Raw genomic sequence first — 15,151 nt, 5'->3', positions numbered from 1 at the left:
CACCCCGTCCCAGGGTGGATCGGGGGTAAGGAGGGACCTGTGACATGTTGACTCCTGGCTCTGATGGCAGCAGTACTGCTCTCCGCAGCGGTCCCTTGCCTGGACGAGGCAAGTCCCTTCCTAGACAGGAAAGCTCCTCCTGCAGACAATATTTCCTCTGCTAAGAAACAAGCCCCACAAAGGGCTAATAAGAGCGTCATGCTGCGGCTGCCAAGCGAGGGTTGAGATGCATGTCCAGGGGGGCAGGATTTGCGCTTGGCTAGATACCAAGGCAAGTAGGGATGCCCAAAGCCCTACTCGCCCATCCCCATCGCCGAGAATGAACCCCAGGAGAGGGTGGGAGGCTGTGTTTCTCAGATGGCGACACCCAAAGGGACATGGCTGGCAGCATGGCCTGGCCCCCGTGACCCCAGACCCCTCCAGGGCATCAGACTTCTCACCCTGCTGAGGCTTTGGCTGTGCTGGCAGCTCCATGGAGAAAATTGCTGAGGGAGCAGGCACCTGATCTGTGTGGTTTCCTGTCTCTGCAGGCACCATCCAAGGACGCTTGTGGAGCCCACTAGCTGCTTACAGGAGCTGAACGTATCCCAAGGGGCCTTCAAGCGGAGGGAGCAACACAGGCAGCCTGCCCAGCAGCTGACATGGAGCAGAAGATCAGCTCTTTCTTTAATTCCATCTTGGAGCTCATCCGTACCAAGCATGAGGAAGGTGTCTTCAACACCGTCTGCTTGGCCGTGCTGATGGGTCTGCCCTTCGTCGTCCTCATTGCATTCATTTTCATCTGCTGCCACTGCTGCTTCTGCAGCCGGAGGGGACAAAGCAGGAAGAAAGGTGGCCCCAGCAGCAATGGGCAGCTGCACGCCGAGAGGAACAAGAAGAAAAAGAAGAAGAAGAAGAAGGATGAAGAGGACCTGTGGATCTCGGCTCAGCCCAAGCTGCTCTTGCTGGACAAGAGACCCTCCTTGCCCATCTAGCGGACAGGAGGGCGTTCAGGCCCTCCCCTCTGAGATGCCACCAGTCCTTTCAGCTGTGCACTACGAGGGGCGAGGAGATGCCAAGCTGCTGCCACTTTATGGTGACTTTCAAAAGAGGCTGAGCCCAGCGGCTAACCAGCGTGTTGAAGGGCCAGCAGAGAGCAAGGCAGTCGGGCACAGGTTTATGCAAGCCTCTTCTCCCCCACCATGACAGCGTGCCCAAGGGCAGAAACCCCTGCAAAGGACAGGCGTGCATGCGGACACGTGCCCTGCTGAGCACACAAGGGTGACCTGCCACCAGGCCATACGTACCTCCCGCCACGAGCACAACGCACACACGCACCGGGCTGGCACGCAGCGAACTGGGTGCAAGGCTCTCCCTCCGCACTCGCGTGCGAGCACATGCAGCGTGGCACAGACGAGGGTGCGCAGGACCACGTGCACTCAAAAGACGAAGCCGCCTGCACGCTCCCCCTGCACAAACACGGTCGGCTGCATGCGAAGCAAGCACAGGCACGCCTCATTTGCTTGCCCTGCCGCGGGGATGGCACAACTTGACTGTCTAGGCTCCGTCCAAACCCAGCTCACATTGGAGCTGCAAAAAAAGCCAAGAGTAGAGTTACACCACAGCTCAAAGGTGTGCCATCTCCTCGGCCACGAAACCAAAGGCAACTGAGAGTATCTGAAGCCAGATGCCCTCAGCCCAACCTTAGAGACCTCAAGACACCAGCTTAAGGTAGCAAAGCAGAAGGACGCATTGCCACCCAGGCTAGAGGCAGGGAGGAGAGAGGAGGCTGCAAGACCGGCCCTTTTGCACCAGCACTTACAAAAAATCTTCCTTGAAAGACTGTTTTATACAGACTTGCCTTTAGAGAGCCCACCACCCTACTGCAAGAGCGGAAACACAAGCTGAGGCTGTGTAAAGGCTTAGCTACGGGCATTAGAGTTATTTATTGAACGACTACTAAAGAAGAGCAGGACCAAAGGCCCCTCTGTCGTGGGGCTAGGCGCACCAAAGCGGTATTGAAGCAGCGGACACGCTTTCCCGGCACACTTGGCCATCCCCTCTCCCCGCAGCCCTCGTGCACACGCAGACTCACCAGCACACGCCGCCGCCAGCTGATGCCACGTGGGCAGCTCTGTATGCCACGCAGAGGGCTTCTGTACAGCTGTCAAGCCAGCCGGCTCTGGGATTTGGGATGTGCTGTAGGAGCAGAGGGGAGTAAAGTTCATGCCCCTAGTCATCCCTTACCCAGGGATGCATCATACAGCTGGACCCTGCCCCCCTCTCCATCCTCATCTCCCTTGGATGCATGACGACTCGGCCGGGCACAGCAGCTAACGAGACCACACACAGCTCTCACCCCTACTCTGGTTTTGACCCTCTGTTCCCCCTAAGCCTGTGTACCCAGCCTACCTCCCGAGGAGCTGGGGGTCTCCTCTGCCCACCGCTCCGCCCCGCCAGGCTCTGTCTCCCCCAGCTTGTTTTGCCAGCGAGGGATGCACACGCGTGTGACAAGAAGCCCCATCACATCTGGTTTTTGCCCTGCGTCCGTACACTGGAAGTTTTCCTCCTCTGACTGGAGCTGCCAGCCAGAGCCAGACATCTGGGGGACAAGCAGCCAAACCCACATGGGCAAGCCTGGACGGAGCTGCTGGACACGACCGCTTCCAGCCCAGGCAAGGGCGATGCCGCCTTCCCCCAGCTCCCAGGGCACGCACTGGCGGGGGTGACAAAGCCATCGGTTAGAAGCAGCCGCTTGTGCCACTCGGTCCCCATGCAGCCCGTTTTGTCCGACGCGGACGGGGCGGTGATGTTAACATCACGTCACGGGGTTTGGCTGCATGCGGCTGTGCTGGTAACAGTCGGGAGGCCAGGCTCCTCCTTGCACAGCCCTTTAAATTGACCCCATATGCACCTTATTTTCCAGCTTACTTTGTTAGCATTGAAATAAGTGACTCTTCTCCTCCAAAACAGGAAGCAACATATAATGCTATAAAAAAAATTAGGATTTGCCACACCTAATCCTAGAGAGAAACATGCAGGAATAGTTCTGGTCTCTGTCCCAAACCCCCAGTCCAGCCAGGACCCTGGAGAACCAGCACTAGACTTGTATTATTCCTTCTTCCTTCCCTCCTTTCCCCCATCCAGGTACTTTTCCCAGCCCTCTTGCCTCTCCGCTCACCAGGTGAGCAAAGCAGCCTCCTCCCGCGGGCAGGAAAGCTGCCCACGCAGGTGCTCCTGCTGCAATCCAGAGGCACCAACAGCCTCGGAGGAAGGGTGGTGCTGCCTGGAGGAATCAGGGAGGGGGGAAAAAAAAAATCAGAGCGAAGGGCAACACGATGGGAGGCCAGAGGCTTACGCAAACAAGCAGGGGCACGGAGGCAGCCAGCTCTGGCAGAGTACAGCCTACCTGGTGTGGAGGTGCTGGGCTTTGCATAGGTCCCTGCAAGAAGGTCCTTCTCCGGAAGGGTTAGCGAGTAACATTTCAGGCAAGGGCAACCGATTCCTATAAGAACCAGACAACTGTCAAGAAAATGTCTGTGTTGCGTCACACACAACCTCTCTGATCCAGGCTTTGGGGAGTTCAGAACCAGGTCTGAATTTCAAGAGCTCCCCAAAATCAGCATTCAGACCGCTCCTGGGCTGGGCAGGGAGGGACCAGGATACAACCCTGCCCTGATCTATCTGACCAGTGGATGGTCCAAGCCTCTGCACCCCGTAAAGCACGGGGGCTGACTTGCTCGAGGGCTGCTATTTTAGCCAAAGCATGCACTGAATCAGCTGCTTCTTGAGACAAAAGCAAAAGAGCAGCGACAGCCCGACAGCCAGAACCTGCCACCCATCAGCTGGGCAGCAGCAACCCTGCAGCACCCACACTAACAAGGTGTCAGGAAATGCATGGTACAGAAACTCTGCCGCGTGGGTCCCTGCTCTCCAGACACCTCTGCACTGCCTCCCCACAACTGCATTTCAGTATCAACCTTTTATTTTCCTAAATAGTCCATGCAACAGCGGGGTGGGGGGGGGGGGAGGGAACCCAAACAAATTTTTTGCAATTTTTTTTTTTTTAAACCAAAAATAAATGACTCTCGAAGTGCGAACAAATGCCGTGTCTCTAGCTCTCAGTCATGTGTTTATTTTCCTGGGGAAATCTTTCTTCTATCTGTGTCCTGGCCCTAGATAAGACACAGGGAGAGCTCAGCAGGCAGAGGCTGTGCAGTCTCTGCCTGCAGCCAGCTGTGCAGCTCGGAGATGTTTTCTTAAAGAAACAGCTTAGCTTCATCAAGTTGAATGGCCTTGCCTTGTTAATGAACACAGCCAAGCTCCTCTCCCCAAGGGCAAAAAGTAGTGGGAAGAAGAAAAGCAGTGCTTGTGCGCTGCGGGAGGTGGGCTGCAGAGGGGTTTTTCCTTGCAGAGGGTTAGCAGCACGGACTAGTTAACCCCAGTTGGTTTTGATTAGACAAGTATTTCACGGTGGCCGCGGCTTCTTGCGGCCGTCTGCCTTGGGCACGTCACAGGACCAGGCACGCACCTCTGCTGGGCAGAGCCTTTCCAAGTCGTGCAATGCTGAGCTCTCCCTCCACAAATGCAAAAATAAATCCACCTCTCACCTGGACGATGCACCAAGCTGCACCTTGCCCACAAAGCTGAGGCTCTGGAGGAGACTGGTGGGTAGTAGGTGTGCAGGACCACAATGAGTGGCTAGAAATGGCAGAGACACACTTTTGGGGGGAAGGAATGAGCAGTGCACACCTCGTTTCTCTCCCGACGGCAGCCCTGCACACCGTATTCGGGGCCAGGTGCCCTTGGGTAGCATGGGCTGCAGAGGGAAGGGGAGGTTCCTGGGTCCCAGGTTAGAAACAGGCAGGGGTTGAGGTCAAGTTGAGCATCCTGGAGCAGTCCAGGGATTGAGGGGATGCAAAAATTGCCCCCACAGGCCCACGAAACCCCACTAGGAGGGGAGAATGGGATCTTCACTGTCTATTCCTCTATTTATTCAGCCAACAAAGCCTAGAGCAGTGACCAGCAGTAACACTGCTGTTTTCCAAGCAAGCGCCCAGTGCAATAACACGCTTCCGTCTTCTCTCCCAATTACACCATTCAGAGTGCAGTATCTTTGGGAAGAGGCATGCCTTCTCCCTCCTCCTCCTGGGTCAGTGCTGGGACAGTGGGGAGGTGGGTGAAGAATCCACCACCTCTCCCGCTGCAGCAGCACTTCGCTGGGGTCCCCCACAGCAGCACTGGCCATGCTGCACCCCAGATGTATCACAACAGATAGGTCCTGGTTCCTGGGGCCTGGCCCTGGGATGGTCCCCATCGACATAGTAACGCTGAGGCAGAGAGGATTCAAATTCTGCCCTGGGCATGTTGCAATCCTCACCGGCTATAAAATTTAAGTGATCTCAGGGCAAGGCAGAGGTTTCAAGACTGTTTTGGCCCTACGGCATCACTGTTAACAGGGCTGGGTATTGCAGCAAAACAAGGGTAGTAAGAGGATTTATGGGACTACCCCAACCAGCCTGAGCCTTGAAACCAGAACAGCCAGTTCCTTAAGGCAAACAAACTGCATGATCTGAGCAGTCCCAGCTTCTAAAGCTGTAGCACAGACTCTGCTTAACCCCAAAAAGGTCTTTCCACAGAGGCCAGCTGGATACAGGGAAGTTTCTCCTGCACTAGCATGAAGAGATGATGCCATCCTGTGGCTGTTCGGAAATACTGACCTCCCACGATGGTTTTCCAGCAGCCGCAACTTTGACTGCCCTTCCTGGTGAGAGAGGGGCCCGTAAATAGGAGGGACAAGTAAACCCTCCTCAGAAACTGCAAATAAGGTGTCTCATTTGCCTTTATCTCTGAAATACAAAGCTCATGCCGCTTAAGAGAATATTCCCTGCTCTCAGGTAAGATCCAGGGGATTGTGTTTCGCCTCTGCACAGGAAAAAGCTGCTGGCAACAATCATGCCTGCTGCTTTTTAGAGCACGTGCTTACTTTTAAGAATGGCTGTGTGTCAGGCTAGCCCTCCGGTCCCCCTCAGTCACCTTCCTCATGTCTACACTGTGCCCTTTAACTGAACAACATAGTGAAACCCGTCCTCGCCTACAGACAAGCGGGCAATGGGGGGAAATCCCTTCATCACAGTAAAGAACCCTCATCGTTTTCCTGTGTCCTTCTCTCATGCTCTTAGCACAGAGCCTGCAAAACGCTTCAAGTGCAATTTTCCTTTCCTCTCCTCCCTCCATTAATCTCCTCCTTCCCTCAAACCGGGACTGGGATATCCTAACGCAGCTCACATGAGTCTTTACCTGCCTGCCCACGCAAGAGGCACAGCCCTGAAAGTACTATGAAGTATTTAGTACTCACCTTTGAGAGACGACTTTCTAGCTAGGCTCTCCTCAGCCAGGTCCTAGCAACCACAGATCAGTTAATTGCTTTGCAGTATTAAGTCACGAAGAGATCACATAGTCCCCCATCCCTGTTTAGGAGCAGACTCCAAAGACCTAATTTTCACAGCCCCAGTCTGGGCCTGGGTATTGCTCCATTTCCGTAAAGAAGGCTTAGTTTAAATGGGAAGGAAAATAATTCTGCCACCCGAAACAAAGAAGACAGAAATATTTTAAGAGCTCCTTTATTTGCAATTTTATTACTTCCCCCAAAGTCCGGGAAGGATTCTTTAAAATGTATTACTCAGCTTAGCACTGGGATAGAAAAGGCCATTAAGACATAGGACAATCATGTTCCAATCTGCTCAGAGAAGGAAGCCTTTGAGCAAGCATCATTTGGTGAGCTCATACTTCTTCCCTGCCTGTAGCTGGTGGCCCAGAATTTTAGTATCTGCTCAGGGAAAGAAAATAAAACTCACCTTTATGGCTGTGAGGAAAAAAGCAGCAAAATGCAAACCCATGCACTGGGGCCCGAGGGAGAGCATGCAGGATCGGTTTAACTCCGAGATGCTCGTTTTAGAGGCAGATGACAAGCATTACTATTTCAGCATCACTAGCTGCCACACTGTTAATGAAAAAGCAGAAGGCAGCAGATGGGACAGTTGCATGGAGAATTTTGTTCACCGCCTGTAAGCAGCCTCTTAGGCAAGCAGTATGCAGAGGCAGGTTTGGGATGGCAAGCAGAGCTCGGAGGAGTATAGCCCTTACACTCACCCTCTTCTGGGCCTCACCCAGGAGCGTGAACATTAATTTACTGCATGTCTCCTCAGGCTTTTCTTTGGGCTGGGAGACAAGAAGAGACAAGCAAAATAGAAGGCAGGATTTTAACCTGGGGAGATGCGATACTGGAGGTTGAGGAACCCAGACTACAGACCTCACCTGGGTTAACAAGCCTTGCCAGCCGCCTGACAACATTTCCCAAAGCCCAGCTCTTTGACTGCAGGAAGAGTAGGGAATGTGCCCCAAATGATGAGGGGAAAGGAAAAGAGGACCACAGACCAAGACAGGGCGGGGGGATAGTCTCAGGAAAGCTCGCTCTGATGTAAATTAGGGGGCTATTATTTTTTAGTGGGTTCAAAGTTAATTTTTTTTAAGTCTGAAGTGGATGGCAGCAGAGAAGGACAGAATTAAGAGGAGTCAGCAGCCTGGGTTTTCAGAAAGAAGAGCATGTGTTAAAGCTTGTTATATGTAAAGTTCATAGAAGTCACATATATTGGATCAAGCAGGTCCTTGTCATGTCTAGCCAACCAGGGGAGCTACAAGGGGGATGCTCCCCACAAGCCCCCCCCCCAGTCTCTGACAGATCACCCATCAGGAGCTCCAAAGGCTGGAAGCAGGCTGGGCTGCAGATCCAGAGGTCTCTGGGTGCACGTTGGTCAGCGATTGTCTCCAACGTATTGGAGAAAGCTGTCTGAATCTAACTTTGTTAAGAAATACTGAATCATTATCTTTGGGTACTGTCCTGAACAGAGTTCGATTTAAGCCCCGATCTTCTTCCTCTTCCCTGAGAGAGACCTCTTCTTCCTCCCCAGGATTGGCTCATTACTGGAAGACTGAGGACGGATCTTCATCTCAGTAAAAGGGATGGAGAATTCATGGCCTTTCCATGGCTCCCAGTTCACGCCCTGGGAAAAGACCAAGGAATTTCTTTTACTAAAGCACCCAGACCAGGTGTTAGGAGTCTACTGCTGCCCCCCTCTAATACCATTTAACCCTCCAATAAACAGAGACCCTATTGTTCACCAGATTTTTTACTGTAATTATAATCAGTCTTTCAGACGCTCCTAATATAAATCAAATCTCTACCCAGTTCGGAACACAACAGGACTGAGCCATCTTTAAGCCCAAAATAAGCCTGTACAATGAGATGCACACCAAAGCATGCACTGAAAGCCAAGGTATAGGCTACACGAGACAGTGAGCCAGCATCCTATTGTGGCTCCTAGTAAGTGTTCTTTTATGTGTTCCCCTCAGAAATCACGATAGCTCCACCTCAAGTATCTCTGCCCACAAGAATCAGGGGGCCATGAGCTCAAGTCCTCTGGATCCAGGGAGGACAGAGTAAGAGCTGTAAGTTTCCTTATGGATCATTTTCCTTTCAAATGAAATGAGTTAGGATAGCCTGGGCAATCTCTCCTGCTCCAAGGAGAGACATCCCCGCCATGTGTTTTCTCAAAGCTAGGGAGAAGAGCTAACCACCACACAGAGCTCTGCCACTCACCTCGCTGTGCTTGCTCTCCCCGTATTTCCCATTGAGGTTGGCCAAGTGGCAGTTCTTGTACCACCACGCACCGTGGTGCGTCAGAGCACAGTTGCTGAGAGCCACATCATTGTCTCTGTCCCACGTTGTGAACTTCCAGCCGTTGTGGTAGGTCATTGCATCCCCTAAGGGAAGGGATGAAAGACAGGAACAGGAGTAAGATACTACAGTTGCTCAGCCCGAGGGCTTATACACCCTTCAGGCAGAACACAGCAGGCCTGTCAGGGGAAAAGCAACAGCACAGGACAGGTCTGGACAATAATTTCTAAAGGGCTGCTATCAGAGGGCATGTCCAAGGGCTGGATCCTCCCAGCTGAAGATCTAAACCTTATGGCAAGAGGATATTAAAGGGTAAGTGGAAGACTATGGACACAATGGCAATGGTAAAGGATTTACCAGTGGCAGAAGCCAGCACCAGGATAGCTACTGCTGTTGAACAAACTCCCATCCTGAACAAAAGCCACTTTCTTTGCAGTTCTCAGCTGGGGAGCCCCAGAAGTTGCTCCCCCATCAGCACAGCTTACCTCACGGAAACACTTCCCAGTCTGCCTTTTCAGCTAGTGTTTCACTGGGTTAGAGAGCCCTCTCTTCCCCATGAAAAAGCAACTCTTTCTCCTGTCTTCAGCAGGAGATGGGCCTGTGGGCACACTCTCCTCAGTCTTCCTAGGAAGTATGGACTTCTCTACTCAAAGAGAACCACATCTGATCTAACCTGACCTAATTAAGCACACACGCTACTGGCAAAACAAATACACAGGTCCCAGCATTTGCTTCCCTGTGCTAAGCAGAGACAGCACAAGTACAAGGCACTCCTCACCAGCATTGCCTCTGTAATTCCCCACCGACAGCCTGTATCTGTCCCTGCTCGAGGCAACCTGGAAGAAGTCATAGACAGCATAGACAGATTCGCTGGCTGTCCGCAAATCCACCCGGAGCTCATAGCGGATGGTACTGCTGCTTGTGAGATTGTGCAGCTTGTCAAGACCTAGAAGAAAAAAAAGATTTACTCTTAAAAGGGAAAACCTGTTCACCTTTGCAGTCCTAGCCTCTCACCCTGTGGCCATTTTGGTTAAATCAGCTATTTCCTGCCTCCCTCCTTCCCTGCTTGTTGCTGTCGTGACATTTCACCAAGTTTATGCTGTCTTATCTCATTTTCTGGCAAGAGACAGCAGTATCAGAAAAAACAAACAGCCTAAACTAGTACAAGACTGGCTGTAGTGCAACATTATTTTTCCCAGAACATTTAAAGACTCTTGCTCCAAAGACCTTGACCTATTTAGTGCTGGATTCTCTGATCCACACAGAGTTCACTAATAGAACAAGACAGACAAAAAGTGACTGAGTACACCAATTTTGTGTAGTATCCTGGTCTTTGCATTTTCATGAATGCAATTTCTTTATTTCCCCTCTCATCGGAACACACAAGCCTGAAATAAACCTTTCCAGAGTTCGGCTTGCTCTGGGACTGCTCCAAAGCCCAAAGATGTCAGTGGAAATACTTAGTGGGCCTTTAGAGATCCCTCAATGCTTCACTGGCATTTCTAGGGAAGACACAAAAGCTGACAGTTCAAGACTGCAGGCTCGGAGGATTGGATATTTCAGTATCTAGGTGCTTCTACAAAGCTAATCTTCAGCTCTCCACTGGTCACACCGATGTACTGTACCAAGCCAAAATTCCCCAGTGGGATCTCCAAAGCCTTCCACATAATTTTTCCAGCGTTTGTAGAAATCCACCTCGCCAGTGCTCCGCCTCTGAAACACCTGCAAAGCAAGGATTGCCGAGTGAGAGTCCATGACAGGTTGAGGAGAGACAAGGAGGATGGGGATGAGAAATGCTCATCCTGATTCAAACGCAGACAAAAAGGTGAAGCATTCAGGAACAGACAACTCTAGCTGATGGTACACTGCACCTGAGCAGGGCACATAGGAATCCATTTCCATTTTCTGACTGCACATAAGCACTGGGGTGAATACTCAGTTGTGCAAATTTTACAGTTTACTTTCCACAAATGCCTATGGCCAGCACAAATCTGAGTGTTGTCTAAACACTTAGACAAAACAGGCTTAGAGACAAGATCCACGAGACATTTGGGTTTCTAAACTTCACCAGAATCAGAGGGACTTGGGCAGTAACACACAACAATTTATTTCAGTGGAAAAAAATCACTTATCACTGAAAATGAAAGGTGAAAAAGGGAATGAAGGTATTTTTATTTGGTTGTTCAGGGAGACAGCTATCAGAGAACCTCAGATTCACTCCTTCCTGTTCATACACATTCGCCACCTCAAAGCATCTGTGCTTCTGCCTCCAGATTCCTTTGAGCCACTCAACAACTACTGTGTGGTCAGGGTCCAGGTGCGTGCTCACAGCACTAGCATTTAAAATACTAACAGGCATCAGCTGAATTGCATTAACTGTCCATATAGATAACCTTATACTGTGGTCAAGATGAGACAATATAGCTTAGTTAACTCATTATGAAAGGCAGTTAAGCTAAGCTGTACTGCCTTATCCTACGACAGGGCTGAATCCAGCCTCATAGACAACTCCCATGACCCAAATGGCAAGAGGTAACACATTAAGCTGTCGTAACTCAGTCAATTGCCCTCAATCAGCAGTAACATAAGCCTGTGTGGCATTCATGACCAAACAATGAAAAAGCCTTTAAGCCATTCAGCCCCCCACAGCATTCCTACTGACAGTCTGAGGGGGTACATCAGCATCCACCACCCTTCCTAAAACGTGCCACTCCATCGAGGCAGGAGCTGAAACACAGTAGCGCAGTAGAGCAAAAGGAGCCTCGGCTAACACCAGTACCAGGTCCACCTGATTACATTCATTAAAAACAAACAAAGAGGAGCAGAGAATCACTCACTATCCACCCGCCTCCGTCAGTGGTCATGTCACAGTACACCTGCATCGGCCTGCTGCCATCCCCGTTCAGGTAAATGGTGTACACGCCGCTGGAGGCATTTCCGTTCTGCTGCGTCTGGCTGCAGTCCGCAGGATACGGGTAGAGGAAGCTAACTGTAAGAACAGAGGAGGCAACACCTCACATCAGCAGAGCAGGCCATAGAGCTGGAGGAGGCATTTCACACCCTTAGGAATCTCCTAAGGACAACGGTACTGGAAGAGAAGTAAAGAAAGCAGCAGCCCCCACTGTGCACGCACACAGTGCCCAGCTGCATCAGCAGGTTGCTGCTGGCAGCCTTCCCCGCTGCCTGGGAGCTGGCACATGGATGGGGTTCCCAGAGGCTGCAAGAGATGCAGTCTTGGGTCGCAGTGAGAGCGGGAAGAGGAGTCCTTGTTTGTGAAGGTGGGAGTGCCAGTAAACAGGGACTTTAATTTCTCTGCATTTCACAATTTGTCCACAATTGGCAACCCCTGTGGGCACTGGCACAGTACGAGAGGCTCCCACAGCAAGCTGGCATGAGATTTTCTTTGATTTGCTGCCATTCTGGTGTGCGTTTCCTGACCTCTGCAAACAACCTGGGCAGCTACCCAATGCCACGAGAGTACTTAAACAGCTGTGCCCTACCATTCCTAGGATGGTGCAGAAAGATCTCTAGCGTATCATCATCTCTCCTGCCCACTGGCAGCTCACCAGCAGGCTTTGTCCCGCACTTGGCTAGCAAGGTTTGCCAGCCGCACTGATCAGCGTGGGCAGTCTCCACTCACACTATCCCATTGTGTTTCCAAGCCTCCAGATGGTGTGGCTTAGGATGGACACCCAGCCAGGAGACACATCGTTGATTTGCTAGATGGTTTGCTTATGATCACATAGTTTCCCAGTGCACCTGTAGAACATGAACTCCATCTCTGACCTCTACTATAAAGCACAACAGCTGCAGAGCACAGGGAAAAGTGCAACACCTAAGGCCAATTCCTACCTGTCGAGAAGGTGCTGTCTGTCTTTCTGCTCTGGCGATCTCCCTTGTAGGCCATCAAAAAGATGGCATACCTCACTCCTTGTTCCAGTCCTTCCAGCACAAACCGTTGTTCGCTCGGACCCAGCTGTACTTCCTGCCAAATAAAACAGATCAAAGGTCAACCCAACTCTGAACAGCAGTTAGCTTTTCTGGACCACAGTGCCTCATATTCCATATGCATTGAGGGGCTTTTCTTGTAGAGTTCAGACAGGCACGTTCACTGTATATCCTTGAAACACGGAGTCCATCTCCTCAGAAGGAAGACTTGGGGCAAGGTCTCAAGAAACACTGTTAGGACACTAAGGACATCCTATCCCTGGTGAGTGCTGCCCTTCCAGGTAACAACAAGTTAGAAAAGTGAAGAAGCAAACATCTTCTCTGCACCTGGAGACCTGCTGGGAAGAGGCGTTCCACAGTCACAAAGTCCCTCCACAGCTTCTACTCATGACAGTAGCACATCTCCTTCCTTAAGCTCTCCCTCCCTGGGCTGTGGATAGCATAGATTCCCCCTCAAAATTGTTTTTCTGTGGTCCATATACCCACAAGACCCAACTGGCAGAGCCCATAATCATAGGGCTGATTTCAGTGGGGTCTGCAGGACTGAGGAATTCACTGTACCTTGCTTGTGCCATCTCGACCCTGGTAGGTCAGAGCGTAGCCATCAATCTGTGCTGCAGGAGGAGTCCAGGTAACCACGCCAGTAGAACGAGTCACATCTGATACACGGAGGTTCTTGGGAGGATCAATCTCTATTGAAAACCAAAATTCAAGTCCCATTGCATAAATGAAAGACAGCAACTGCAGGGCAGGGCTTGGCCTGAGCTTTCAATGCCTGATCCTGTTAACGGGGAAGTACAGAAGTCACTCAGTGACCTTCATAGCTAGCAAGCAGCAGAAACCTAGACCAGACACGGCAAGGTCTGCTACAGATCTGGTTTGGGATGTTTTGTGAGCCTTGCAATTGGCTCAACTGTACAGGGCCCAGGAGCTCCTGACACGTCTGCCTGAGAAGTCTCCATCAGGCTCATCTCTGAGGAGCATTCACAGATAGGTCAGGTTTGGGCTCTATGCCCCAATCCTGGAGCATGGCCCTAGTGTGGCCTGATGAGAGCCCCTGCCCCTTGTTTCCCTACTGCAGATGAAGAATGACTTCACAGGCTTTATTCTTGTCATGCTTCAGCCTTCTTTAGTAAACGCAGGAATACAAAGAAACCCACAGCTTTACAGTTTAGTCTGTGCTGTATAGGGGACACGAGCTTCTTCACTGACATCAAAGGCTTAGCCAGACTTGTCCTGTACAGTCAGGCTGCCCAAGTTCAGCATGAGAAGAACAGAATTATTTTTAAGCAATGCCAGTTCACAGCAGTTGTCAAAAAGCATCTTATGAGATACCCGCAACAGGGCTGCAGTGCTTCCCTCAGGATAAAAGCAATTTCTAAAGCTCAGTTGGAAGTAGCAACAATGGAAGCAGCCTCTCCCTAATTTTCATCCCGTGCTTGCTATATTCTATATGTTTTGGGAACATGTCAAGGAAAACAGTTTAAGGAGTAAGGTTTGTCCAGCTTTCCAAGTTTTAGAAAGAAGGTTCTTGGTGGGCAGTGCTGGCCTTCACAGAAGGGTGCTCTAACCCTGAAGTACACCTGAGTTTACAGCAAACTATAGCTGAATAATTCATCTCAATTCCCTGCTCTTCCACAAACCTCCCTGGGGGACTACGGGCATGTCATTGTGCATCGATTCAGTCGTTCTCCGTATAAACCAGGCAACAACACTTCCCAGACCTTGAGAGTGCTATGAGGATAAGCATAACAACAATTACAATGCATCAGTGAAATATTACAGTTGTGAAAAGGCCACAGAGAAAGACAAGGCCAAGCTATGTCTGTCTTAGATAAATGAGAAGAGTGGAGCAGTGTGGCTTCTCCCAGGAAATGCTGCACTCCTCGTGCATAGGGTTACCGCTTAAAGCGGATACAAAGGCAGAGAAGAAGAAATCAAAACACCGAATATAAGGAGAACAACAGGGACAGTAACACCAAAGTTCACACAGCACGTTGTTTAAAACACTGGCTATTCGTTATAACTGAAGACCACCTTTCACTAGGCTCGTGAGTCAAGCATTAGTTCATTACCTAATGAACTCATGGTTCATTTGGGAGACCACTAAACAATTGCTTTAAGTAAACCTTCTCAGAGCAGCTCATTACATGTATACCTCCCGCTGGACAGAAGAGGGAGCTAAAAGGTACCAAATCCATCACAAGAAGCAAGGGATGGGAAGGGCAGCCTCAAGAGTCTACAGTTTCACAGCACTGCCCTTGAAGGCCAGTCAGCAGTGTCCGTGGGTGCAGGAGACCACCGCAGAACAGCTCCCTGCCACAGCCGGTTTTAATGCTAGGGAATAATCAGCCATCACCTTGAGTAAGAAAATGTTTGGGTTTTTTTTTCCTCAGAAGTTGTATTATTTTAGCAGAGGTGTCATTACTTTTGGAAATATACACCAAAAAAAAAAAAAAGAGTATGTGGGTGTTTTTGTGCAGACAC

The 15,151-nt window shown here is 50.7% G+C and overlaps 2 protein-coding genes across 3 annotated transcripts in view; one reads left to right on the top strand and one right to left on the bottom strand.

Annotated features, from left to right (window-relative positions):
- The first annotated feature begins 546 nt into the window (after positions 1 to 546).
- On the top strand, positions 547 to 3,272 carry KIAA0040 (KIAA0040 ortholog). The gene has a single exon (XM_050901027.1). It carries the CDS (start codon positions 642 to 644, stop codon positions 972 to 974), a length of 333 nt encoding a protein of 110 aa, XP_050756984.1. The 5' UTR covers positions 547 to 641; the 3' UTR covers positions 975 to 3,272.
- Positions 3,273 to 7,710: 4,438 nt separating this feature from the next.
- The window catches only part of TNN (tenascin N), a 31,450-nt gene continuing 24,009 nt past the window's right edge, over positions 7,711 to 15,151 (bottom strand). For both annotated transcript variants that reach the window (XM_050901378.1, XM_050901379.1), the window contains 7 exons: positions 13,226 to 13,356; positions 12,569 to 12,701; positions 11,554 to 11,705; positions 10,342 to 10,438; positions 9,495 to 9,662; positions 8,639 to 8,802; positions 7,711 to 8,042 (listed from right to left, as the gene is read on the bottom strand). In XM_050901378.1, coding sequence (XP_050757335.1) covers positions 7,896 to 8,042; positions 8,639 to 8,802; positions 9,495 to 9,662; positions 10,342 to 10,438; positions 11,554 to 11,705; positions 12,569 to 12,701; positions 13,226 to 13,356 — 992 coding nt within the window. In that variant the 3' untranslated portion in view covers positions 7,711 to 7,895. The remainder of the gene's footprint in view (positions 8,043 to 8,638; positions 8,803 to 9,494; positions 9,663 to 10,341; positions 10,439 to 11,553; positions 11,706 to 12,568; positions 12,702 to 13,225; positions 13,357 to 15,151) is intronic.

This window comes from Gymnogyps californianus, chromosome 8, assembly GCF_018139145.2.
Source record: "Gymnogyps californianus isolate 813 chromosome 8, ASM1813914v2, whole genome shotgun sequence".
Taxonomy (NCBI): Eukaryota; Metazoa; Chordata; class Aves; order Accipitriformes; family Cathartidae; genus Gymnogyps; species Gymnogyps californianus.
The sequence above is the reverse complement of the archived record's forward strand: the minus strand, read 5'-3'. Positions and strand labels throughout refer to the sequence as shown.

What these genes read in the sequence shown, in the direction of transcription:
- KIAA0040 (XM_050901027.1), top strand. Translation starts at nt 642, where the DNA reads ATGGAGCAGAAGATCAGCTCTTTCTTTAATTCCATCTTGGAGCTCATC.